Source organism: Drosophila grimshawi, unplaced genomic scaffold (genome assembly GCF_018153295.1).
Source record: "Drosophila grimshawi isolate 15287-2541.00 unplaced genomic scaffold, ASM1815329v1 contig_44, whole genome shotgun sequence".
Taxonomy (NCBI): domain Eukaryota; kingdom Metazoa; phylum Arthropoda; class Insecta; order Diptera; family Drosophilidae; genus Drosophila; species Drosophila grimshawi.
In genome coordinates this window covers 17,148,196-17,173,215 of record NW_025063240.1, presented here as the reverse complement: position 1 = coordinate 17,173,215, position 25,020 = coordinate 17,148,196, and the positions used below count along the sequence as shown (strand labels likewise).

General features: G+C 40.3%; 5 protein-coding genes across 20 annotated transcripts; 2 read left to right on the top strand and 3 right to left on the bottom strand.

Annotated features, from left to right (window-relative positions):
- Positions 1-1,228: 1,228 nt before the first annotated feature.
- On the bottom strand, positions 1,229-4,125 carry LOC6556612 (putative uncharacterized protein DDB_G0271606). Its single transcript, XM_001983858.3, has 3 exons — positions 3,735-4,125; positions 3,490-3,663; positions 1,229-1,713 (listed from the first exon to the last, which is right to left on the bottom strand). The coding sequence occupies exons 1-3, from the start codon at positions 4,032-4,034 to the stop codon at positions 1,375-1,377; spliced, it is 813 nt and encodes a 270-aa protein (XP_001983894.1). The 5' UTR covers positions 4,035-4,125; the 3' UTR covers positions 1,229-1,374.
- A 2,374-nt stretch (positions 4,126-6,499) lies between these two features.
- LOC6570418 (PDZ and LIM domain protein 1) lies at positions 6,500-20,650 on the bottom strand. Of its 16 annotated transcripts, none has more exons than XM_043215624.1 (9): positions 20,453-20,650; positions 17,435-17,583; positions 17,062-17,365; positions 10,237-10,437; positions 10,096-10,175; positions 9,533-9,604; positions 7,635-7,794; positions 6,971-7,009; positions 6,500-6,908 (listed from the first exon to the last, which is right to left on the bottom strand). In XM_043215624.1, the coding sequence occupies exons 1-9, from the start codon at positions 20,633-20,635 to the stop codon at positions 6,822-6,824; spliced, it is 1,275 nt and encodes a 424-aa protein (XP_043071559.1). In that variant the 5' UTR covers positions 20,636-20,650; the 3' UTR covers positions 6,500-6,821. The 16 variants fall into 16 exon arrangements, with proteins under 16 accessions (XP_043071559.1, XP_043071560.1, XP_043071561.1 ...); XM_043215625.1 differs by lacking the exon at positions 20,453-20,650 and adding an exon at positions 18,533-18,856; XM_043215626.1 differs by lacking the exon at positions 9,533-9,604.
- On the top strand, positions 10,925-13,143 carry LOC6570420 (cell division control protein 6 homolog). The gene is made up of 3 exons (XM_001996618.3): positions 10,925-10,928; positions 11,181-12,612; positions 12,673-13,143. The coding sequence occupies exons 2-3, from the start codon at positions 11,190-11,192 to the stop codon at positions 13,089-13,091; spliced, it is 1,842 nt and encodes a 613-aa protein (XP_001996654.1). The 5' UTR covers positions 10,925-10,928; positions 11,181-11,189; the 3' UTR covers positions 13,092-13,143.
- Positions 20,651-21,027: 377 nt separating the features above from the next.
- On the top strand, positions 21,028-22,913 carry LOC6570414 (TBC1 domain family member 13). Its single transcript, XM_001996614.2, has 5 exons — positions 21,028-21,193; positions 21,252-21,325; positions 21,379-21,836; positions 21,991-22,514; positions 22,575-22,913. The coding sequence occupies exons 1-5, from the start codon at positions 21,174-21,176 to the stop codon at positions 22,687-22,689; spliced, it is 1,191 nt and encodes a 396-aa protein (XP_001996650.1). The 5' UTR covers positions 21,028-21,173; the 3' UTR covers positions 22,690-22,913.
- LOC6570413 (cytosol aminopeptidase) lies at positions 22,851-24,886 on the bottom strand. The gene is made up of 2 exons (XM_001996613.2): positions 23,254-24,886; positions 22,851-23,189 (listed from the first exon to the last, which is right to left on the bottom strand). The coding sequence occupies exons 1-2, from the start codon at positions 24,754-24,756 to the stop codon at positions 23,049-23,051; spliced, it is 1,644 nt and encodes a 547-aa protein (XP_001996649.1). The 5' UTR covers positions 24,757-24,886; the 3' UTR covers positions 22,851-23,048.
- Positions 24,887-25,020: the final 134 nt, after the last annotated feature.

The window sequence follows — 25,020 nt, the reverse complement described above, 5'->3', positions numbered from 1 at the left end:
TTGTGGCTATCACTGGCCCCTGGAAAAAGGTCAAATCGTCTACTACTTGGCTATCCTTTAACCTGAAACTGGTTTTAAGCAATGACCTGAAATGTCCTGCAGTTACTTAGTTACAAGAACAGAGCAGACAGACAGACAGAACAGAACAGACAGTCCATCAGTATACAAATGCGGGTCATATGCAAATGTGACTGCAAGCGACTGCTTGCAAGAGGGTTGCAGATGCAGCGGGTCTGTCTTTGGCTATCTTGTAAGTCGGTGACCTCAAGGGTTGCATCTCATTTGCATAGCGGCGAAGGTGCTCGTAAAGTGACACAAATGCCCCGGGACAAGTAATGTCCAGTTATTATTTGTTGCTAAAGCGCACAGCTGACCAAGTCACATGTGTGCAGAGTATGGAAGCCATAGGGAGAAAGGATCAACGCAAGATCAATATTAAGTCTGGCGCATTATTATGTAAGTTTATGCTGCTGGTTATGCAGCCTGACAATGCGGGTCTGTCACTCATCGAATCGTAGACTGTCCAGAACCGGTTGTTCGGTTGTTCTGGCCGATAAGGTCATCAGTGTTCTTGATCCGACAGTGATAACCCTTGGCTCTCGCTCTCTCTCCGTCGGTTCTCACACTGTCTACTAATTTATGCAAGGACATTGCGAAAGGACACTATTGCCAGCAACTGCGTTTGCGATTGATGTGGCGTGAGTTCCAGTTTCCCAAGCCAGACAGAGACGATCCAACCGGTTTGACCGGCCCAAGCTTTGGTTTGCTTTGGGCGAGCATCTTGGGTGACCACGAGATCGTTGTGAGAACTTCCACATTAGATGGCCTTTGTCAGCACCAAACACAACTGGCCGAACGGGTTGTGTGTGATGGTGTGTGTGTCTCATATGGACGATTGTCTTGGGTCTTCTCTTTTGCCAATTACATTAAAGGGTTAGCACATTGATTTATGCGTAAATAAATTTGTTTACTCGCAAACCGTATGGCCTTAAATTTATAAAAATAAAATGGTCAGAAAGCATCGGGGCAATTGGTTAGATTTGGAAAACTTGCTTACCAAAGTTTAGCAACAATTCTAAATTGGCAATAAACATTATTCATTAAAAAATCAAACACATTTTTATACACATTTTTAATTAAATATTCTACATCCAAAAATCATACAAATAATTTCGATTGCTTTAGCTATATAAAACATAAGCATATCTACAAACTATTGAAAGTCGTATGAATATTTATATATATATATGAATCTGAATAATGTTATGAACATTGCCTGCTTGAGTCGACGACGAAATTACAAACTACATGGTCTGGCGGAACTTTCAAAGAGGATATAAGTATAATTTTGATATGTTAGCCTCCTTCTCCTCCTTACTGGTACTGATGATACTGCGGCTGCTGCTGGTGCTGATACTGCTGCTTGGCCTGGCCGTACTCCTGTTGTGCCTTGTGGCCACCCGCTCGGAGCAGCTGCGTTGGTGGCGATGGCGTTGGAATCTTGACCACAATATCGGTGGGCTCTCTAATGACCTCCGCCTTGAAGCCCTCCTTGGGATCAGCGGTGTACTTGACCGTGCGAATGAAACCATCCGAATCGACGACAGAGTAACTGCCCTTGATAACCCCACCATCGCGAACTTCCTTGCGATTTTGATAGTTGGTGAACTCGTCGTCTTTCACATCGAAGCCAAACTGGTACGAGGAGTTTTGCTGCAATCGACAGACAGACAAATATACAGATACGTGCCTATGTAGACTAGTTGTGGATTTCGTGCATTTCAAATGCGTAGCACAGTGTGACCCAGTTTTTTTTTATGATCATGCCAGGCGATGCATTACATCATATTGCATGTCTGCAGCGCATGCGTGTGGGTGTGTTTAGTTTCCCCCCAATCTTAAACCCAGACCCAATACTCAATACCAAATTACACAAACCCATTTTGCCCAGGTCTGAAACACGCACAAGTGAAAGTAATTTGGTCTTACTTGCATATATATTTTGCTTATGGCATGGAGTGATCGCATGACTTATGCAACAGCTAGGCAGTGGTAGAAGCAGCTCTTTTTCTTTTGCACGTAATGCCCACTGAGGCCTGTCCAAGATTTTTGTATTTATTCTTTTTTTCTTTGTATTTTCTTGCCCCTGGGCAGTGCATAAATTATGCACAAGGTCTGAACATTGTAGAAGGGTGAGGAAGCGACAAGCGCAATCGCTTCAATCACCCACTTGGCCACGAGGCAATCGCACATAGCTCCAAGTAGGTTAAGGTAAGCCGAAACGTGGCCCGGGGCGTGTCCGCTGCTGCAGTATATTCTTTGTTCTTGGCCTGACGTGGCCCAAAAAAGCCAAGCAAAAATTATTGCATTTTGCCGCAGCAGCATGCAGCTGAACAAAAAAAGAAACGGAATTGGAATTGGAAAGGCAATTGGCCAAAAATCTAGTTTTGAGAGCCGGTTCTAATGCGTGCACTGTCCACTCGGATCTGGGTCTGTCGGTTATATATGGGTCGCATTTGAAAGTGATTGTAACCTGCAATGCGCCCATGACATGCAGCATGATATTTTATGGCACTACTTTGGCAGATCTGTGAGAATTGCCTATAATTGAGTACCATGAACACTAAAAATTAATGATAATGCAATACAATCAGCTATAAGCGAACACCTACTCAACATACTGGACTAATAAATTACACATAATGGTATAATTAATTCGTATCTCTAAGCAGAACTCGATCTGCAGCTGTAAGTAATTAATACCTCAACATCAGCCTAATTTTCAATATGAAAGGTATCCCTAAATGTTAGGAAATATTCTAATTAATTCGATTCTTGAATATTTATAGTAAAGCTGGATTGTCTCATATTTTCATAGCTCTCTTAAATATGTATCTTTTATTATTTTTGTATCTTTGCTAAATTTTCCTTTCCCTAGATATTAATTTGAAATTTCACACCTTTCACTTTACATTAACTTTTCTCTCGACTCTTTCAACCAGTTCACTCCTAAGAGAAATCACAAAACTGTTCTATTAAGCAAAATCAAGATTGTGCAAAGCGAATTGCATTTAATCCGCTGATTAATGTGAATTTTATAACGGATAATGATTGACGAGCATTCGCAGCTTCCGCATGAGGCGCGCATTAAAAAGCGTTGGCTCAAATCACGTTGGTAAATAAGTGCGAGTTGGGGCGCAATGCACCTGGACATACTTATGGTCATGGCTATTGCCAAATGCCAAGTGGTTGCTTTTTTTTTATTTTTTGGGGGCCGGGGGCTGTTGTGGGTTTGTGTTAACTGCTGGTTAATGAACTCGAGTCGATGGGGAAACATCTCGCTCTGCATGCATGCAACGATTGTAATTATGCGCTGGCAGCATTGTTTTCGAAAACGAAAGTGCGCGAAAGCGCTGCGGCTGCTTTTGCAGTAGTCGAGTTTGACTATTCGGTTAAAGTTGGAGTTCGAACCCGTTATGGTCAACTTACATCATCGTATTGCTCCTCCTCCTCGGATTGTTGTTGCTGCTGCAGCTTCAGCTTCGATTGTCCTTTGCCGAGCAGCGGCGACGACGAAGACTGGTAAGCTTGCTGGACGCGACGAGGCGGCGCTGCAGCTGGCTGCTGTTGGCGATAGACGCTCTGCTGGGCCTGTGACTGGTACTGCAATGGAAGTGAAGGATGTGCTTAGAGACCTGTTAGTTTTACCTGTTGTTGAGAGTCGGTGCACCCACCTGCGGCTGTTGCACATAATCCCTAACTGCTGGAGCCACATATCCTCCCTGCTGCTGCTGCTGCTGGGCGCGTATCTGGTCGGAGACCGTATCCTTCAGCCTGACCTGTTGTCCAGCGCTCACATATTGCTGCGTCTGCTCTGAATTTTGCTCATAGATGGGCGTGCCATCGGAGGGCTGATGTTGCTGCTGCTGCTGCAACTGCTGGTAATACTGACGCAAATAGGCGGGATCGACGCCCTGTTGCGCTTGAGCAACTCCACAAAACGCGACCGTGGCCACCACGAGCAAGAGCTGCATTGTTATACGAGTGGTTTGTTTGCGTTGCCTTTTTGCTGAGTTACACTTCACTTTTGGTTACCGATCGTTATTAAATGCACACACGTCCCACTCCAAGCCACAAAACTATCTGCGATGGCTGCGAACCCAAATTGCACTTTTATATCGAATTGTGTCTATCGACGCCACTCGAAGTTGTTTGCTGTGCTGAGCGGTAACTAGTTGGCTCTCTTTCTCTATCTCTCTCTCTCCCTCGCTCTCTCTAACTGCGACAGCAACGACTCTCTAACATGACCAACTTGGACCCTCTTTTTTTGATTTATAAACAGCTGTTTTGGCTTACATCGATGTCATTTCCGTTGCCATTATATCATGGGCCACATTGTCTCATTGTATCCCTAAATGCCCTCCTCCCCTTTGGGTGCCTCTCAGCTGTTTTTCCACCTCGCCTCGACCTGTGTGCCATTGTTGTTGCTTTAGTGAAAATTGTTGCTCCAGTTACCGCTTTAGTTCATTTACATGCAAAACATTTCGTGTTTGTTCAATGCTCAAATCAACAGAGTTACAACTATCAACTGAGTTAGTGCGTTGCCTCGATGTTAACTAACATTTGCTACGCTTTCAACACCTGTTAGTTAATATGAACAAACTATTAAATTCAGTATTAATATAGATATCAAACACTGATCAAAAAGCCCTGGGTTTTAAGAATCGCATAAGTTTTGGCAAACTTACTTGATATTGATATTTGGGTGTATAATTTTAATACGCGTTTATAATATTAATTTATAGATCAAACCATGATCAGAAAAGTCACGGTTTTTGAAAATCTGATCACTTTTGACCAAGTTATGGCCGTGGACAATTTTTACCCATTCCATTTTCTATTACGATTTTCCGACAAAAAGTTTTCATTACACATTCAAATGCATTCTTAAACTATGTGCCAAAGAATAATAAAAGGGCACTGCCTTTCAAAATTAGTTAATTGTTGGCTGTGCTAAATTTATACAAATCTTTTCAATATAAGTTCAAATTTTCAAATTTGTATAACAATTTGTGAGGTCTTTATTCGCATAAATTGCCATTAGATTATCTTTTAATTGTCTGCATGCTATTTGCGCCAGGCTTATTAACATTCGGCGGGTTCAGAGACTCTGGGGTCAATATGATTAGGGCTTCGCCCAAGTTGAATTTATTGAATTTCATTCGGCAAGTGCAAAAAACTATTGTTCGTAGAGATTGACCCAAATCGCCAAATTACTGAAAAATTCAAAATCGAAGCGTTTCGTTGTCTTCGCATTTGTACCTATGCAAGTATGCATATATATACATTTGTATCTGTATCTGTATCTGTATCTGTGTCTGTTGCGACTACGTTGCGGTTGAATAGCCTCAACTATGCCAGCGATCTTTGATGTGATTTGTTGGCGCGCCGATTGCCAAATCTTTTGCATTCAAGACCTTTACACCAGATGCAAGTACCTCAAACTGTTGCCATGTGATCGCACGTACATCAAGCCATTAAGCCCCAATAAAGCAACCCACCTTAACAACCCCACTTCAGCCCCACCCACCCGCTTCTCCTCGCAGCGCCCACACACCGTAGAGACATGCATAAAACTCGATATTTTGTAATCGACGCTGATGCGATTACTTAAGCTTCGACATATTGCCAGTGCTACCAACAAATTGTGGCTTACAGTTACGCCCAGAAATTGCCGTTGAAAATCCCTTTTCATGGCAAAATTTTTGGGTCTTAGATGACACACATGAAGGATTTTCGTTAGCTCAAGGTCTTCATCGAGACACTGACTCTGCGATTTATCGTTAACCGCCGTTGGCCGTTTAATGGGAGCATTAAGTGTGTGTGTGCGTGTGTGCGTGTGTGTACCCGGTCAGCTGATCACGGGTTTACTTAGCCGTGAAGTGAAAGTACCTCATAATGTGTTACAAACAATCGTTATATGGCTGCTCTGCAGATTAAAAATTACATGCTGTACGCATACGGCAAACACACAAGTATCTTATTTCTATCTATCTATTCATGTGCTCAAGTTTGCATACACATAATTACAATAAAAATGTGTTTAATTGTCGACGTGATTGATGGTTTTGAAATGATTATATTTGCAGAGTAATGTTATGCAAAGTTTTTCGGGCCACTTTTTGTCGGATTGGGCAAGGGGAGAGAGACACAATGTAACCGACTGCTAACTTGACAGTCATTAGGCTCTAATTGAAATTAGTTATAAATGGGTTTTTCCATTTTTAATATGCATAAATTATGTATTTATTTTTATTGGATTAAAATTGTGTTGATTTCTTTTATACATTTTAATGACTAGAACCACTCGCTGTTGACTTCCATATTTGAAAGTGAACTTAAAAATGAACATAAAATATGAGTTAAAAATCTTCAACTAAAAAATTCTTCTTTTTTTGTTTTTATTGACTATTGCATATGGAGGAGACTGACAAAAAGGTTGAGAACAATTAACTCATCTATGAGCAATTTTATTTTATATAGTATGTATAATAATTTAGTTCATCTCCGATCAATATCTGTTTCCGATTCGTAATATTTTAAGGGGTTTTTTGTTAGTTGCATGTTTTTGTCGTTCTTTATATAAATTAAGTATTCAATAAATTAAACAGAATTTCATTAAAAATCCGCTAAATTGGTTAAGTAACTCTTAACTAGCAACTGTTGTTGTTATTCTTGTTGTCGCCTGCGTTCTTCCTGCTCTTATTATTGATGTTGCTGTTGCTCTTGTTGTTCTTGTTGCTGCTAATTTTGTTGTTGTTTTAGTAGTCGGTTGCACCAATCACGCTGTACATCAAACGATTGAAAGAGCCGCTCTGGCGAATATTCTCATCGTGGGTGTTTACCACCTGTCGAACAAACAGAAATCAATTAACATTATTCTGTTCTGTTAATTGGCTCTGTTACTTACATTGTACGGCGGCCGGGATACTGGCGCTGAAAATGGTTTCTGTAAAAGTACATTTAAATGATGGAAAAAAAAAAATACTTGCTTAATTATTATACTCTTTTCTCAATTCTATTATTTAGAATATTTTTGTTATTTCTCACCGCAATAATTTAACGTTATGAGCGTGCTTTCGGTTAGTAACCCATTATGTTATAATGCTAAAAAATAGATAGCTGATTGTGATTTGGAAATATACACAGAAATGTGATTAATGATGCTGTACGACTTGCAGTTTCCATGACACGTTATCAAAAAACCAAGTTAGTAGTTGCCTCGGCCAATTAGTAATAATTACACTGACTAACAGAACATTAAAAGCGGCGCTTAACATTCTGATTGGACAAGGACACAAAAATGCTGTGACTACTAAAATAATAATATATATTTTGATTTTGGTTCGACTGAACGTGAGACGACGATACATATAGACATAGAGAGATATAGAGAGAGACAGAGCGAGAAAGAGATAGAGTATTTATAGAGCGCAATGAACTTGACAATCGAGCGAACTTGTCTGATATTATAAATCTCACATAAAGTTTTGAACGAGGTTTTTTATTTTATTGGTGTGTTTTTTTTTCGAAAACGTTTTGAGTTGACGATTGGGCAGTTGGCGCGATCTTACCTTTCCTGGAACCAATCTATTTGGCTGATAGACCTTAGTCTGCACAGGTATGGTTACTTCCTGCGGTGAGGAGTGGCCATAGCTGCTGTAACCGCCGTCTTCTTGAATGGCTCTGTAGGTCTCGCTATTCCTTGGATCGTAAACAAGAGTTTTCTTATAGCTGTGTTTTCCGCGCGTGTAGATTTTTCGTAATTTTTGATTTTATTGAGATCGTTGAAAGCGCCATTTTGTATATTTTTTTTTAATTATTTGTCAAAATATTTTGAATGTTATGCAATTTTAGAATATTTTAACGTTATTTCAGTTTAATTTTTTGTTTCGTTTTTTTTTTTTTGTGGTTAAGTTCATACATATATGTAAATATACGTATATGAGTATTTAGAGGTTTTTGTACATCGGTTGAGTAGCGTGAGACAGAGTAGTGAGAGAATAGAAAGAAAAAACAGGATGTGCACAAAATACGTTAGAATTATTTTGATTCTTGTTGTAGTTATGTTCTAATCAAGTAGGCATAGTGTCTTCTGCTTGTCTTAAACTTGACACTTTCTCAAACAACTTTTAATTTAATTAATCAATAATTCAACAAAATTCCTTACAACTAATTATTAAAGTAATTTTTAACAGAACAACATAACAAAATTTAAAAATTAATCAAAATATTATTATAATTATTAAATTGGGGTGAGTTCTCAGGGCTTAGTTTAGTTTTGTCTTGATGTGTTAGCGTTAATACTTGGATAGTTGCAGAGGAATAGGAACTTTATGTGTGTTGTCTTTGGACACGTTTAGTTGGAAGAATTCAGTAAACTTTTTTGTAAGTCTTTGTTAAATCAATAGGAACTTTTTTGTTTTTGATTGTTTAAGGACTAAGGGTAGCTTATCAATGGCTGGGTGGGTTTTTCAATTTGCTAGTAATATTTGTGGCTAATATTGCATTGTGATCATTTTATTTTTGTTGATAGAGTTGCTGCAGTTGCTGTTGGCGCTGTTGACGTTGCTGCTCTGCAAGTTGATCTTTTTGCTTTTGTTGCTCCAGTATTTTACGTTTTTGTTCCAGGAAAGATAGATCGATGAAAATTCTAACATTAATCGTGCAGCTAAGTTCTAAACATTATGTCTAAAATTGTATATATTGGCTAGAGAGTATTGTGTTGTATATTGATTGTTAGGTATCTTATCCAAATTATAAGTTTGCTGCTTACAAATTAAAATAGTATATGGTATTCCGAATTCTGTGAAACATACAGCGTCTGTCCTACATTGTTCATTACCTTTCACAATTACACCATAATTAATTCAGTAAATGGATCTAGGAGCACACAACGCTGGCAACAACGAAAGCCTTATAAGCTACACACTCTGGTATCTAGAGCTTCAGGGGTACAGAGAATTTACTGTCTCTTCATATCGCAAGCTAGATCATCGAAGTTTTGAATTGCGACTTTTATTGAAACGATTTTGGAACGTATGTATATAGAGTAGAGTTACATATAGACGGCAGAGCACATGCAGTGTACTGTATATTGTGTCTTTGGGTAGAACAAGAATATTTATTGGATAGGATTTGATATATAGGGTTTTAGACTTTACACAGGTTACGCTTGTTGTGGAAGGGTGTACAACAATTCGGTTATTTTTTTCATTTGGCAGGCAGGATAATATACAGTAGTACATCAATAGTTGTGAGTGTATATGTACATTGTACACATGGAAATATGGAAATACATATGTGTATGGCAAACATTCAAGAATCCAAATAAGCCTAATAGTTTCTGAGAAGACCGAATGCTTGGCTTCTTTTTTTGTGGTTTCCATATGATGCAAAAATCATTCAATCCATTAAAATAATATATGTATATTTATATATCAGGCTATGCTCAAAATATGATTACTTTTACCCGTCAAGTTTTGTTGGCAAAGGACGATGCAAAGGACTTTCCTTCAAGCGATAACTATCGCTTGTGGCAAAGCTACAACAATATACATAGAATATAGTATATAAAGATATATGTATGTATGTGGTGTATATGTGTATTTAGAGCGCATGTATGTGTTTATATTTTGACATAGAGCTGGTACAACATCTATGAACTCCTTTGTCTTATTGGGTGTCATTGGTGTCTTTGGTTTAGTAAATTTGATTTTAAATTTTTGTCCTTGAGGATTAATGGATTAAGACCGCCAACTTAACTAAGAATTAATCCGCATAGAGTTACGACTAATCAAAATAATGTTAGTTCAAAGCTTACTGGGCGCATTTTTGAGCTACATACAAAATTTGACAAAAACTACGAGATTTCAAATATTTTATTCAATTTTTAAATAATATCTCAATTTGTTTGTTAACAGCGTAATCCGAAAAATTCAAAAATTCAAATTTGTTAGTGTACTGTTTTGTAACTAAGCTTTTGATATTGTCAGTTGAGTAGCATAAGGAATTCCAAGTGAGTGGTAAACTTACGGAACTGTTGTTCTGATGGTGTCCTCAATGTTGTGGTTTGAGTACAGACCAATCGGCGAGTTGAATTGCTTGTGGAAAACCTAAGAGACAGATTTGTACTTATAGGAAATATGAAAAACAGTTGCTGCTTGTAGCACTCACTCTGCCAGTATCGGCATCCTGGCCAACAACCTTGTGCAACATGGTATCGGCAACGCGTTGCTTCATGATACTGTCATGGTAGTCGTGTCCGGGATGGGCGCGCACAGCTGGATTTGGGTAGTGTCTCAAGTATGAGTCTGTTGAGGGCGCATCCTTTTTCACTTTGGCACCTGGCAGAACCAGTGGAGTTGTTCGGTATGGCTAATAAAATCACAAATTGTGAATTCTGGTTAATTTATTGTCTAGCATAATAATAATACAGTGTTTGCACATTTGGCTCGCTTACAAACTAGTACAATCTAAATACATACAAATTATGTACAAAGTCTGACGGGGCAATAAAATTATGCGATCGTTAGAACAACCACAGTTTCCAAACATTTTCGCTATGCCTTAGCTAACACACAGAAAAACATTTGAGTGTATTCTGTGTAGTCTGCTTATGTGTTTAGGTATATTTTGAATTTTGTATAAACTTTATTTACCAAAATTCCATTTCATGTATGAGAGTGAACGCGTCTGTCTATACATATATTTTAAAAATATCTCAGCGTAGCAAGGCAAGATAAATATTTATAGGCGCTTACGTAAGCGCTTTTTGCCTGCGTCCAGCAATTTTTTCATTTTCCGCTCGCTGTTTTATTTTTGCCAACAAACGTTGGCTGTCTGGTCACACGCAGCCGCACAAGCGCGTAAGTAATTTAATATTCGCGGCGACAATTCGAAATTGTGCGCCCATAACGCTATCGAATGCAACACTGTGCAGCGTTGCCAGACTGCATGTCAAATTCAGCTGATGCAGGTGTGCAGCTGAGGCGCGTTTGGCGCCTTTTGATTACTTTTCGCCTTTGCCACTACAAAAACAATCACGCTTTTTTCATAAGCTAAAATTTTATTAATTAACTGCCTAATAAACTAAAATATAGTGCGACTAACTCAAACAGCTTAACAATATGGCTGCTGTACGTCGCTCCACGCGTCTGAGCAGCGTAAGCAAATCGACATCAGCAACGATCGCAGCGCTGCCTCCGTCGCTGCTGTCCACAACGCCACGACGCTCAGAAGTTTGGCGCAGAAGACAAACCAAGCAGCTGGTGGAAAGTGACGACGAAGATCAGGATGATATCGTTAGTGTAATTTCAGAGAATAACGAGAACAGCAACCTGTTGAACAAAATGGACAAAGCGGGCAGAAGGAAATCAGCTGCGGCTACAAAAACCACAAACGATCATCCAAAGACGCCACGCAGCAGCAAGAAAATAACGACAACAACTTTAAGCAACAGGTCCAAACAGGCTAATATACGTAGAGCAAAGGCTTATAGCAGCAATAGCAGTAGCAGCAGCGAGGGGGAGTCGGGGCTGGACGATGCTACACATGTGTCCCCACCCAAGCAGCGCAGAATGCAGCCACTGCCAGAGCATTTGATCAGCCCCTCACGACTCCTGGACAGACTGAGCATAGATGAACGCGAGCAGCAGGAGGAAACACCCACAAACAAGACTGAAACGCAGACCAAAAAAGAGGAGCAGCTGGACGAGCCACCAAAGCCTTCGCCGCCACGCAACAAATATCAAAATGCACGACGTGTGCTAAACAGCGCAGAAACGCAGCATCTGCCTGGTCGCGAGGAGCAGCTACAAGAACTGCGCGACTTTTTTACCCAACATTTGGACAGTCAAACCTCTGGCAGTCTCTATGTATCCGGCCAGCCGGGCACCGGCAAGACAGCCTGTCTGTCGTTGCTGCTTCGCTCTCCAGAGTTTGCTCAGCGCTTGCAACGTGTCTACATCAACTGCACTAGCATTGCCAGCGTGGGCGCTGTCTACAAGAAGCTGTGCGCTGAGTTGCAACTGAAACCGACTGGACGTACCGAACGTGATCATTTGGCAGCAATACAACGTCATCTGCGCACATCGAAGCGCATGTTGCTGCTGGTGCTGGACGAGATCGATCAGTTGTGCACCTCAAGACAGGAGGTACTCTATACGATCTTTGAGTGGCCCGCGCTGCCAGGTGGCCGCATCTTGCTAGTTGGCATTGCCAATAGTTTGGATCTCACGGATCGTGCACTTATGCGACTGAATGCGAGATGTGAACTGAAACCAAAACTGATGCACTTTCCACCCTACACCAAGCCACAAATTGTTGAGATATTCAAATCACGACTCGCAGAAGCACAGGTTTTGGATGTATTTCTGCCAGTCACGCTCCAGCTGCTGGCCGCGAAGGTGAGCGCAGTAAGTGGCGATGTTCGACGCGCCTTGGACATTGGTCGGCGTGTCGTCGAGATTGCAGAGCAGCAGAAACGTGCGGGCGAAAAGGAGTTTAACATGAAGGCTCTCGAATTAGAGGGTCCAACAACAGAGGCTGACGGTAAATTAACTGCTGCTCAAATGAAGTTTCACATTTATAACAAATAATCGTTATTTATAGAAACAGTGAAGCCTGTTCAGGTTAGCCAAGTGGCTGCGGTGCTAAACAAAGTTTATGGTGCATCACAGAATCTAGAGGAAGACATTGAGGCCGCCTTTCCGCTGCAACAAAAACTGATGCTGTGCTCGCTGGTGCTAATGCTGCGCAACGAGCGCAACAAGGACATTAGTATGGGACGCCTGCATGAGGTATACCGACGCGTTTGCGCCAAGCGCAACATTTTAGCCCTCGATCAAGCGGAGTTTGCGGGCACTGTTGATCTCGTAGAGACGCGGGGCATTCTGCGAATTGTGCGCAAGAAGGAGCCGCGTCTCAGCAAAGTGGTGCTGCAGTGGGACGAGGAGGAGGTGCATGCAGCACTCAGCGACAAGCAGTTAATTGCATCGATCTTGAGCGACACTGCCTGCCTGGCCAAGTGATGGACGACAAACACAAATAAATTTTATGATGATGATTACCTTTATAAAATAAGGCATTTTTTTGATTGATTTATTTATTTATTTTTTTTTTTGTGGCTAATTGCGCATTTCTCATAATTTTCACATTCACCTTGGCCATAGAACGAATCCAACGACGGACGTACAATATTAAGATATACGAAAATAAATTGAAAGCGTTCATTTTTTGATGCTAAATTTAAAATTCGTTGCTGGCGCAAGCACAAAAATATGTTGAAATTTTATTTGAGGGTCACTTTCGAAATTTCTAATCGAAACTAATCTCGTATAATTTAATTGTCCTATCATAAATTTAAGTAAATTTACCAAGACGAAAATCATCTACATATTTTTATCCAAAATGCTGACAAAAAAATATAAAACACACCAATAAACCTCATGTAGATCATAAGAAAATAACGTAAATGTAATAAATAAGTTGGTTTCACAATATATATAAACAAAGTGTTTATTTCAAAATGTGACAATTGTTCACTTTCGCTGCACCACATTATTTGATACGATGCCAAAATGCTTCCTATTGCTTAAAGCATTAGGGAATTTTGCAATTGTTTTTGGGTTTATTTCCCATTAAACTAATTATCACCAATGTTGGTTTCTATACCTATTTTCGAGATTAATTCCATTTCGAATAATTTTGTTTATTTGTTTTTGTTGTCTTTGGCTGCTTGCTGTTGCTTTCGTTATGCGCTCAGCTTTATTTTTCTAAAAATATCTAACGAGGTATGAATTACATTGAGCACAAACAGAAAGAGCTATGAAAAATATGTTTCAGCAAAATGTATTCAAAAATGTTTTTGCTTTCGACGCATATTGACGAAAGGCGAACAAATATGTTTAAATAATAAGCTAAATGGTGGGTGTATACATATAAGAAGCAGACACCGAGGGTGGAGAGAGAGAGAGAGAGAGAGGTATAGAGAGAGAGAGATAGGAAAAGAGCAATGAGAACATATAGTTCTTGTTCATTATATTGTCTAAAAAAAATTCAAGAATAATTTTTCCGAAAAAGTAAAATATAATTTTAAAAATTTCGACAGTCGCTTCGGCTGACATTTGTGTTTGAACTTGAATTCCAAGAGGCATTTTTGACGTATAGGTAAAGGTGACGTCTTTCAAATGGGTACACTATAAATATTCCGAATATATTCTCACTTTTCCTTACAATAAAGAATATTTATAATTGGTATTAAAAAAAAAACGTCCTTCGCTTTACTCTGAATAAATTTCAGTAAATATTCACCTTGTAATTATCACTTATATCATCACTATTGTCTTGCTTATAGCCTCTATATTGCTTACTTGATATTGAATGCATTCATTAAGGTCTGGCTGCTCCTTGTAGTACACAGGTGATCCGTTTTTGAACTGAACGTACTCCATTTTGATTTGTGTTTTATTTATGTGTGTGGTTTTTGAACTTAAACTCCTTTATGTTGAAAATTTGAATAGAATAGAAACGAAAAAATTACAGAAAACTCTTACGTAACAGCGTAGTGTCAAAAAGCAATTTCAAATATCACAATCAATAATTTTATGATTATTATTTTCTTTTCTTTTTTTCTCCTTTTTTTTTGCTTTGACTTTAAATGATTTAGAGACTATTTGTGAATTGGGCAACTTGCTTTTGGGGCACGTTTAAATCAACGCTGCTCTGCTAACTCTTCTTCTTCTTCTTAACCACTTGCGGAGATCGCTTCACTAGGACTGTTAGGAGGGATGTGTTTTGTCTTGACTTGTTTATTTTTCAATATTCCGAACGCAACTGATTTGAAAATTTTCAAATGCTGGCGAATTATTGCTATTTCGACTGCGCGGAATTCCAATCCATCTATATAGATCCCCCCACATATATGACTTGTTGCTGTCAATGTATGTGTGTGTGTGTGTGCGTGTGTGTGTTAGTATGGTCATATAGAACAGCAACACTGACGGTCAGAGGCCGTCCAAACCCACGCACACCAGCACAGCAAGGCACTCTCTTTGCCTACTCTCTCAATTTGTTAATGATACATATACACAAATACACACTAAATGTTTTGTGCAAATAGATTATTCACCGAGCGTAAAGGCAAAAATACAACAAATACTTACATATAAACTTGGACTTGGATGCTGCCGTGAGCGTTATTCATTTGCGCCCACGCGCCTTAAAAAAAAAAAAATAAATAAAAGAAGAGAAACCCCACCCCAGACCCTCCTTATAACGACATATATGTATAAGTATTGTTATATATGTGCTGTCACTTTGTTTGTCCTGCCTTTAATATTCACAATACAGTATCTGGTACAGACATTTATCTGGTAGATATATTTTAATTGCGTTTTTTTTTTTTTGGAGCAATTTCAATTTCTCTCGCCATTTGCATTATTCTTTCGTAAATTAGGCACAAGCTGAACAGGAACGAGGTTATATTGTATTGCTCGAATGCAGAAACATACATTCGAATTATTGCACACAAAAATGTTGCTCAGTAGAACATCATTGATGTGTTCCATTTTGCTTTGAGCTATGAAAATTGACGACTAATGTGTCAAACACTTCAGACAGTTCTGTTTCTATATTTTTGTAGATCCAAAATTGACATTATGGCTGCACCTAATTGATGTCAAAATCAAATGACACTGGAATTGGAGATAGGACAGGTGTAATTAACCTTCAATCTTCAGACACACATGAACTCATCAATAAATCAGACAAGGTGTCAAAGAACTTTCAAGTTCGACGTAGAAATCCAAGGAACTCATAATTTACATTTGAATATGTTTGTTATTTTAAATGTGAAGGTTGTTTTTTTTGTATTTTGGTATTTTTCCAAAGGTATATTTCCAACAAAAAAAAAACAAATTCTTTGAGTGGGTTGATCGACAAGTTTTTCGATCACTAAAAATTTTCACAATTCAAAAATAGAAATGATATTTTTGTATTTAAAAATACAACATTTTCAAATGATTTTCTCGATATTTTGGTGTCTTATATTGTCAGTACTTTAAAGTAAACCCAAAACCAGGTAAAACATAGGAAAAGTAAAAATTTGATGATAAATCAAAATATGCAATAAAAGATACAAAGTAACAATCACCTTGATTTATATTTTTATGCCGCATTGGCAAATAAAATGGTAACCTTGATGAGTAGCAATTTAAATCAACATCGTCATCAGGTGAGGGGAGCTAGTCAAAACACTTTCATCGGCATTGCCTCAAGATCACAAGGCAGCCTCTGATGATGCCCTGTAGCAGGCAATGCACACTCGGGCAAATACAGATATATTCATATGTATATTTAGATTTATATACACTATATGCATAAGTACGATCTGCTCACCTGCCTGCAGGCAGCCAAATTGGCCGAGAAAATTAAAATAGCTTTCGTATATTTGCGCCGTTATACTTGGGGAAAAGGGCGTGAGCAAAGTTGTTAAGTGATTTTGTTTTTTTAATTTACTAGTCAGCTTTCCACCTGCACACACTGCGTCACAAGATTTTCCTGTTTAGCGTTTACGAATCGCAGCTAATTCTTGGGCGTATTTATGTATATATTATTGGATTTAAATTTAGATTGTGTAAACAGCAGAACCTTGACCACAAAATGTCTATCCTCTGATGTCAGCAGATGGCATACGATTTTTACAAAATCCATATCTATTTCAGAGAACAATCTTCAGCCTACTTCAAGGCGTCCAATTCCATATAACAAATGACTTGCCTGCATACTTTTGTGCGCAATAATATTTAAATAATTTAGCCAATTGCCTAAAAGGAAGCGTTTTTAATAATAATATGTACACAATTTAGAGGAGAACAACAGTATTGTGCTATTCTGAACAGCTTTGTGGATATATAAAAAAGTAATCAACGGGCAATAGTAGATTATATTAAGTTAGCTGTTTGAAATATCGAAAAAGAAGCTGATTGTTTTTTTACTCACCTGATTAATTATGGCTGCTTGCTCCTCGGCCACATCCTGTTGATAATCACGTGTCGGCTTGGGCGAAAACATATCCGAGGGCGCCACATAGCCACCCGAGGCATTCAGCTGTGGAAATACCGTTTGCGGCAAGGTATCCACAGGTAGCTGCAGCGCACGCTCAAAATGACTGGGACCGGGTAGAAAGGGTGATGGTCCACGATGCGGATGCTGCGACAACTGCGGACTAGCGGCAGACACCTTTGGATTGCTGCCCGAACCGCTCTCCTGATTGACACCCTGAGTATAGGCGATTGTGTTGTCCCTAAAATTTTGATTGAAACTTGTATTGGGCTGCTCCTCTAATTAAAACTTTTCTGCTGCTGTCGCTTACCTGTGCACAACCAATCGAATTTCGTTGCCAGCTCCGCGAAACAGCTGCTGGGCATCAGCGTGACTCAAGTCCCGTGCATCGTACTCACCGATCTTGGCTATAATGTCGCCACGCAGCAGCTCTCCATATGATGGGCTGCCAACTTGCACCTGTTCGAACGAAGGTTAAACATGTGAGAGTCGCTTGTTAAATGCATTAGACAAGTCTAGGACCGCTGACGACCTTGACACCGATGCATAAACATCGCTATTATGAGGGCCCCATTCCCCCAATCCCATTCCCTCAATCCCATTCGCAATCCCATTGTTTACATGCGTCGGCTGCCAGTTTGTTGTGCCTCAATTAGTTTTACTAGCGTCTTACAAATTGCAATTCTTTGGCAACGTTGCCATTGCAACTGTTCCTAGTATTCGATATTTAGTGCGTGTGTGCTTGTGTGTGTGCGTGTGCCAGTTTCGCTATTTATACCCTATGCCGAAAAAATGGAAGGGTGTGCCAGATAGAGAGACAGGTTCACTATTGGTTTTTTGTGTTTGTTTATTAATCTGTCGAAGTGGCATACCGAATAATTAGACAAACGGAAATCGCACTGAATCTAGCTGAAAGTATTCGAAACGTAACCATTACAGTCACATCCGACACATGTTTCTTCTCATTCACGAAATTGACTGTTTTCAGCAGTTTTTGAAATAAGTTCAGCTAAATACATTGTCCTAAATTTATTCTTCCGCCTTCTTTCCGCTTTCAAACGTTGTTAACTGATTTTGGTTTTGAGAGGGATTTTTGTAGTCGCGCCTGTTCGACTGTTTGCAGTCTTACTGTTTTGATTTGTTGTTGTTTGTTTTGTGGTTAAGTAGTGCAGAACGCAAAGGCCAAAGCGGTTTGGCAAACGGCTAGCAAATAATGGACAGTTCTCTGTCGCTTCTGTGCAACAATTGTGATGAATGGGCCTGGGGATGAGGCGACATTAGCCACAAAGACAAAGCGACAGGCGAGAGGAAGGAAACCATTGCCAGCTCTTTGCTGCTGCTGCTGTTGCTGCTGTTGATTCTTCTGCGGCTGTTTTTGATCTAGTTACATAATCAGTCACAACTTTACCCTAGTGATGATTAACGGCGTATCCAAATCGTTACCACCAACCAAACGGATGCCCCAGGGTGTACCCTGACCATCACGCTGGAGCAGCACAGCGAACTCGTGCAGCTTTGGGCTCATGTTGATCCGATATTTAGAGTTAAATGACTGGGATGCAACTGCAGCTCAATTGAACATAGTAGTAGACAAGTTTTTAATAAGCAGATATAGTTTCTGCTTCCTCACTGATCGAATTTTTTATTGTTTATCGGCCAAGTTCTCAGCCCGAGGCAGAGGTAGCGCGTGCAACACAATTTTCGCGTTTTATTCGATCGCAGTGCTGCTCAAGTACTAATTTTAAAATACAATTTGTATTCCTTTTTGCAGCATCGGCTACGTATCGTGGTATACTACGAATACACTGCGCTACAATCATGTAGTCAGCGGCTGAGAAACATGAACTCAATCCCAAATGCCAATAATTTTCATTATGCGCTCCGTCAAGAGCATTTCTGTTTCGCTGTGGTGTTAGTAACCGCTGGTTAGCATATATATATATATATATGAACTTTTAATTTTTCTTGTGAAATTCGTATCAATTGTTCGACATCCCGTTTACGAAAAAAAATAACGAGTTGCTAATGAAACATGCTGTGGCAAACAAATTAAATCGTGTGCAAAATATTGCTTGTCTTGCCTTTAAGATAATTTAAATAAAATATAAGTTCACGCTAGAGTACAAAATTATTTCTTTGCAACATTTTGTAGCAGCTCTCGATCCAGTTGCATAGAGCAAATGACCCTGAAAGTGAGCGCCACATGTCATCGTCTTGGGCCACAATGAAAATGATGAAGACGAACGTTGGGCATCTGTTGTTCAAAAATGTTCAACAATTTTTATTATTTGTTTTCAGACGTTTTTATGTAGCCTACCGAATAAGAGGCTGTAATTAAATTTATTTACTGGCACGCTTCAAATAGCTTAACAAATAGAAACAATAACGGTCCCTCATTTTATATAAACAAATCAAATGTTTGTGGCATTAGTCAATGCGCGTTCAACGCGTCGTATACGCAATCTTCAAAGACTGTCGGCTGAAGGTCTTGCCTGGGACAATTTCCCTTTCCAAAATAAAAAATTAGAAAAATAACACAAACTTAATAAAATTTTCTAAATGTTTGCTTAGCCTGCAAGTCGAAATGATATGAAATGTACATAATGCGCTAGAACGTCAAGAGAAATCGAAACGAAATTGTTTTCTTTTGTATTTGGCAGCGTTTTTACTTTTTACAACGGAAAAATCGTTTCGCTTCCCGTCGATTTTCGTGTTGCAGGCGTTGATATACAAATATACGTATGTGCACAATATATGGACTGGCATTTATTTTTGCAACCCATTTATTTGACATGGTTTCTTCGTCGCAATTCTGAAATGCTTTTAATATTTGTGCATTAAAGTGCTTTCCCGTGATTTCTACAGCGATATCGTTGATTTAATATGATTGATCAATATACGTTTTGTACATCACAGTGTCGTACCTTAATGTCGATTCAAAAGTTCTAAAACGCTGAATTGTGTCTAGTTAAATCAATCGTTAACATATCTTATTGATTTTTCATAGCACGAAATTAAGCACCCTGAAAAGACTTTCCAAAATATTGGATCAACACTTAGGCATTTTGCATTTTGGCAACTGCAGCTAAAAACGCTTGCGTCAATTCAACGCTATACCAATAAATATGTTTTTTTTGAGAATTCTGAAAGCCGATTAAATTTTTTTTTATTCTTAAGATGCAATGCATCAGTGGCCAATTAATTAAATTGTGGCTGACAAATTTACGAGACGCCAAGTGCAGAATGTTATTGAACTGATTTCTAAGATTATTGGGGCCACACCAGCGACGATTGACAGGCCACATGTATGAATGGTCTCTTGACTTACCCCACCATTTAGCTCATCGGCGAAATGAACACGCTTCTTGATGCCACTGCTGCGACGCCGCTGAGTCAGTCGAGAAGTCGGTATTGACAATGGGGGCGATAGGGACGATAATACTACGTCATGTGCATAACTGGGCACCTTCCAAAAAGCCGGTCGAACGTATGACGATCTGTTGGTCGTCATTGCTGGTCAACGACTAGCGTAAACAAATGGAATGCGCCACGAACACCATATAAACAATTCAAAAAATGCTCTCTTTTCCGATATAGAGCCACACAGACGTCAATGCGTCTGCTCACGCCAACGCGTTCTATGTGTAACTAAAAAAATCCCCCCAGGCAGCAGAAAGAATAGCATGCATAACGAGCGCAGAATAGCATCTTAATTATGCTAATGATGTGGGAAGAGTAACAAGTGCAATGAATGCAATGAATGAATGAGTATTACCATGGCTCATTGATTAAAAATAACAGCCAAAAGTATTAAATTTAAAAACAGCGCGCAGCTTACTTCACGTGAGTCAAAAATTGCGCGCAGCCAACTTCGCGCAAGACCAGCGTTGCCAGACAGTCCTCATTGTTTATACATTAATTAGTTGACTGCACTTGCATTTCTACATTGCTGCTTTTATTAATTGTTAATGACAATAAAATAAGAGCAAAAGACACACAAATACTCTGAGTTTATCACTACATGGAGCCGGAAAAGAGCAAAGGCAAGCATGTCAATTTTTAAAGCGCGGTATGTACACATGACGATAAACGTAAACAAGACAAAGCAAGACAATTCTCTCCCGCAGTGTAAAGGAATTCGAGGATCTTTTTGCACAGGATGTGATTGACATTAAAGAACTGCGTCGAAATGTCAACAATGGTTAGTAGAAGCATAGAGTAAGAACAACTTTCACTTACAATATAAATCCACAGGTGTGCCAGATGTGCTCAGCTTTCGTGCGCTCAGCTGGAAAATGTTGTTAGGCTATCTGGGACCCAATCGCATCCATTGGGCCACCACATTGGCAAAGAAACGTGCTCTGTATAAGCAATTTATAATGGAACTTGTGCTCCCACCTGGACACACACAAAATGGCGAAGACAATAGCGATGATGAATCGAGGGGCGTTGGCCTCCAAGATCATCCGCTCAGCGAGGGGCCAGAGAGTGCTTGGAATACGTTTTTCAATGATAACGAATTTCTGCTGCAAATCGACAAAGATGTAAGACGCCTGTGCCCAGACATATCGTTCTTTCAGCAGCCCACAGAATACCCATGTGAAGTTGTTGTGCACAGCAAAGGGGAACAGGGTAGAAGGCTGCACGAGCGTGTTGTGCCTTCCGTGCTGAGCTCGGCGAATGTTGAGCGCAAAGGTCTGGGTGTGACTAAGGTGAGTCTGAATCGGATATAGATATGTTGGCGTATAGAGTATTAAGAACTCAAGAACTATTCCATTATGCACTCCATGTGGAATGTAGCAGCAAGTAAGTTGGTCGAACTTAAGCGAATACAATACTAAGTATAATACTTAAATACATACCCAGATTAACTTAATCACAAAGCGATCGGCGGAAAACTATGCCGCCATGGAGGAGGGCCAAGAGGCGCATTGGGAGGTTGTGCAACGAATTTTATTTATCTACGCGAAACTCAATCCCGGACAGGGGTACGTGCAGGGCATGAACGAGATAGTTGGACCCATTTACTATGTGATGGCCTCAGATCCCGATCTGTCGAATCGTGCCCATGCCGAGGCAGATTGTTTCTTTTGTTTTACCGCTTTGATGAGTGAAATACGCGACTTCTTTATCAAGACACTGGATGATGCGGAAGGCGGTATAAAGTGCATGATGTCTAGGCTTGAAAATATGCTAAAAGCGAAGGACATCAGCATATACAATCACCTTAAGAGCCAGGAGTTACACCCCCAGTACTACAGCTTTAGATGGATAAATCTGCTGCTCTCACAGGAATTTCCACTGCCGGATGTGTTGCGCATATGGGACTCGGTGTTCTCAGATGAGAAGCGCTTTGATTTCCTCATCAAAGTTTGTTGTTCTATGATATTGTAAGTCACAGCAATAGCTTAGATTGAGTAACTAATGAGTCATTTTATGTTATCTCGCAGAATTCAACGGGAGGCCATCCTGGAGAATGACTTTGCCTCGAATGTGAAACTACTACAAAATTATCCACCCATTGATATAAACGTTGTACTGACTCATGCAGTTTCACTGGCGTAGTACTCGGCGCATTCGAATTTAAGCCACAGCTTGCACCTCATGACCTGAGAATCCAATATTCTGACGAGCAATACGCCAAGCAATCGATGCCAATGTAGCTCTGGCGCCAAATCTATCAAAAACGCACGTTCCGTATACTCAAACCACTTTATTTATAAATATCGCTTTTGATAAAACTTTTAATTTGATAAATTCTTTTCCATAAATAAACGAGAGAATTTTAATGTTTCCCCGTCTCCTTATTCCTTAAACAGTTTTAAATCGTCTGTAAATTAAAAGAGCTTCGTGTGCGATCTGTAGCATCCAGCGAAAATTGATTCTAATCATCCATAACGTCTGCCTACTTCTGTAATATTATTCTACTTATTCATCTTTGGAGCGGTATCCTTGCAAATGGTCTGCGCAATGAATTCTATCAAAGTACGAGTCGGCCGGCCAGCCATGCCACGTCGCAGATACTCATACTCGACGCCCTCTGTTACCATGACATTGGTGGCGTCCTGGAAAGAAAATGAAAATATAACAGCCCCTAAAGTCGTCAGTCGCTTGATTGAAATAACTTACAATGTGCATCCATTGGCCACATGGAACGAATTCGCGGAGGAAGGCAGCAGCCTTGCAAGGACGTCCACCTCGACCAATGCCATAGTTCTGAACGTCACTGCGTCCCCCAGATCGCACAGCCTTGCTGTAGTAGTTCCACAATGGGAAACGCCAGACGCGATCTCCAGTGTGCATACTCGCGTGCTTTATCTGTTGCCAGAGGATCTCTGAATTGGTGAAGATACCACAGGCAGCCTCGTCCAAGGCCTGACGCATATAGCCGGAACAGGTGCCAATGTCAATGATGCACTTGGGACAGAAGTTCTGACCGTACAGCAACGCATCAGCTAGAACCAGGACATCTTCGTGGTCAGTACACTGGACCTCAATGGTCTTTCCATTCATAGACTTGACCATGTCGCCAGGACGGAATGAGTTGCAACCAATAACGTTCTCGCAAAGTGGAATGAGACCGCGAATGTTGACTGGTAATCGGAGTCCCGCTACTGCGCGACAGGTGGCTACCACAACAGCAGCTCCGGTCATGTCACCACGCATATGGAAAAGCTCCCCCTTCTTTTTGAGACATAAGCCTCCAGCGTCATAGGTTACACCCTGACCTACGAGGACTATGGGGCGTTCCTCGGCACATGTGCCATAGTAGCTCAGTTCCAAGAAAATGGGTGGCTCACAGGATGCCTTGCCCACCGCAAGGAAAGCATGCATCGACTGACTTTCAGCCCAGCCCTCAACTTTGACCTCCACATTGACGCCCGATTTACACAGAACTTCGACGACATTCTGTGCAAACGCCGTGGGCGTCAGCAGATTGGAAGGCATCTCTTGTAGCTGCCGGGTTAAGTTCTGTGCAGCCGCTTTCTGCAGTCCAATGCGCCAGCCTTCAATGTCACAGATCTCATCCTTGTTGGTATATAAATCAATAGATGGGACTGACATCCGACGTTTGGGATCACGCAGCTCCTGGTACACCCAAATTCCCAACGCTGCGCCTTCAGCGGCGGACTCGGCGTGGCCACAGTTTTCCACTTCAATGCGATCGGTGTCCAGTTCAGCCAGGATCCTACAAGCATCGGCCACTGAACGGCGAATGGCTTCCTTCTGTTCATCGAGTACCTCGTAGGGATTATAGCCCAGACATTCCTTTCCTAAACCTATTACGGCCACGGCAGAGTAATACGGTATGCGCTCCGGCTCTATCGCGAATAGCAATCGAGTTTCACCCCGCTTGGGCATTGGTCCAGCCATTCGCAGCACCTCCAGCAGACGTCCATGCGTCTTCTGGACATTGTAGCGCCAACCAGCCTGCGTGAGGATTCCCGCATCGTTCTTGTCTTCTTCATCGGCATAGACTCCGATTATAAGGCCTCGCGAGGGAGGATCGGCGCAGATTTCCATCTGTTGAATCTGCAACATCTGGTTAATCATCTGTGAATAACTTCGACGAAAAATAGTTTGACGTTGTGAAAATGCCCTTAAGGCTAAACTTTTTGTTGCGCGAAACATTTCTACTTTTTGTACAAAACAGAAGTATAATATTTAAAATATTTAAAATATATTATAAACTGTAAAATTCGATGATTTTATCCGGAATTCTTTAATTGTTGCGTGTTCTGTCGCCAAAAGAATAAATTTAATACTGAATATATTTATTTTACATATTGTTGAAAGTCCTAAACATCAAGACAATGTATTCAGAAACGACTAGATTGAGAAAATTTCAGAAAATTCAATTTTTAAAAGCACCCTTGTATAGTGATATCAGATTTT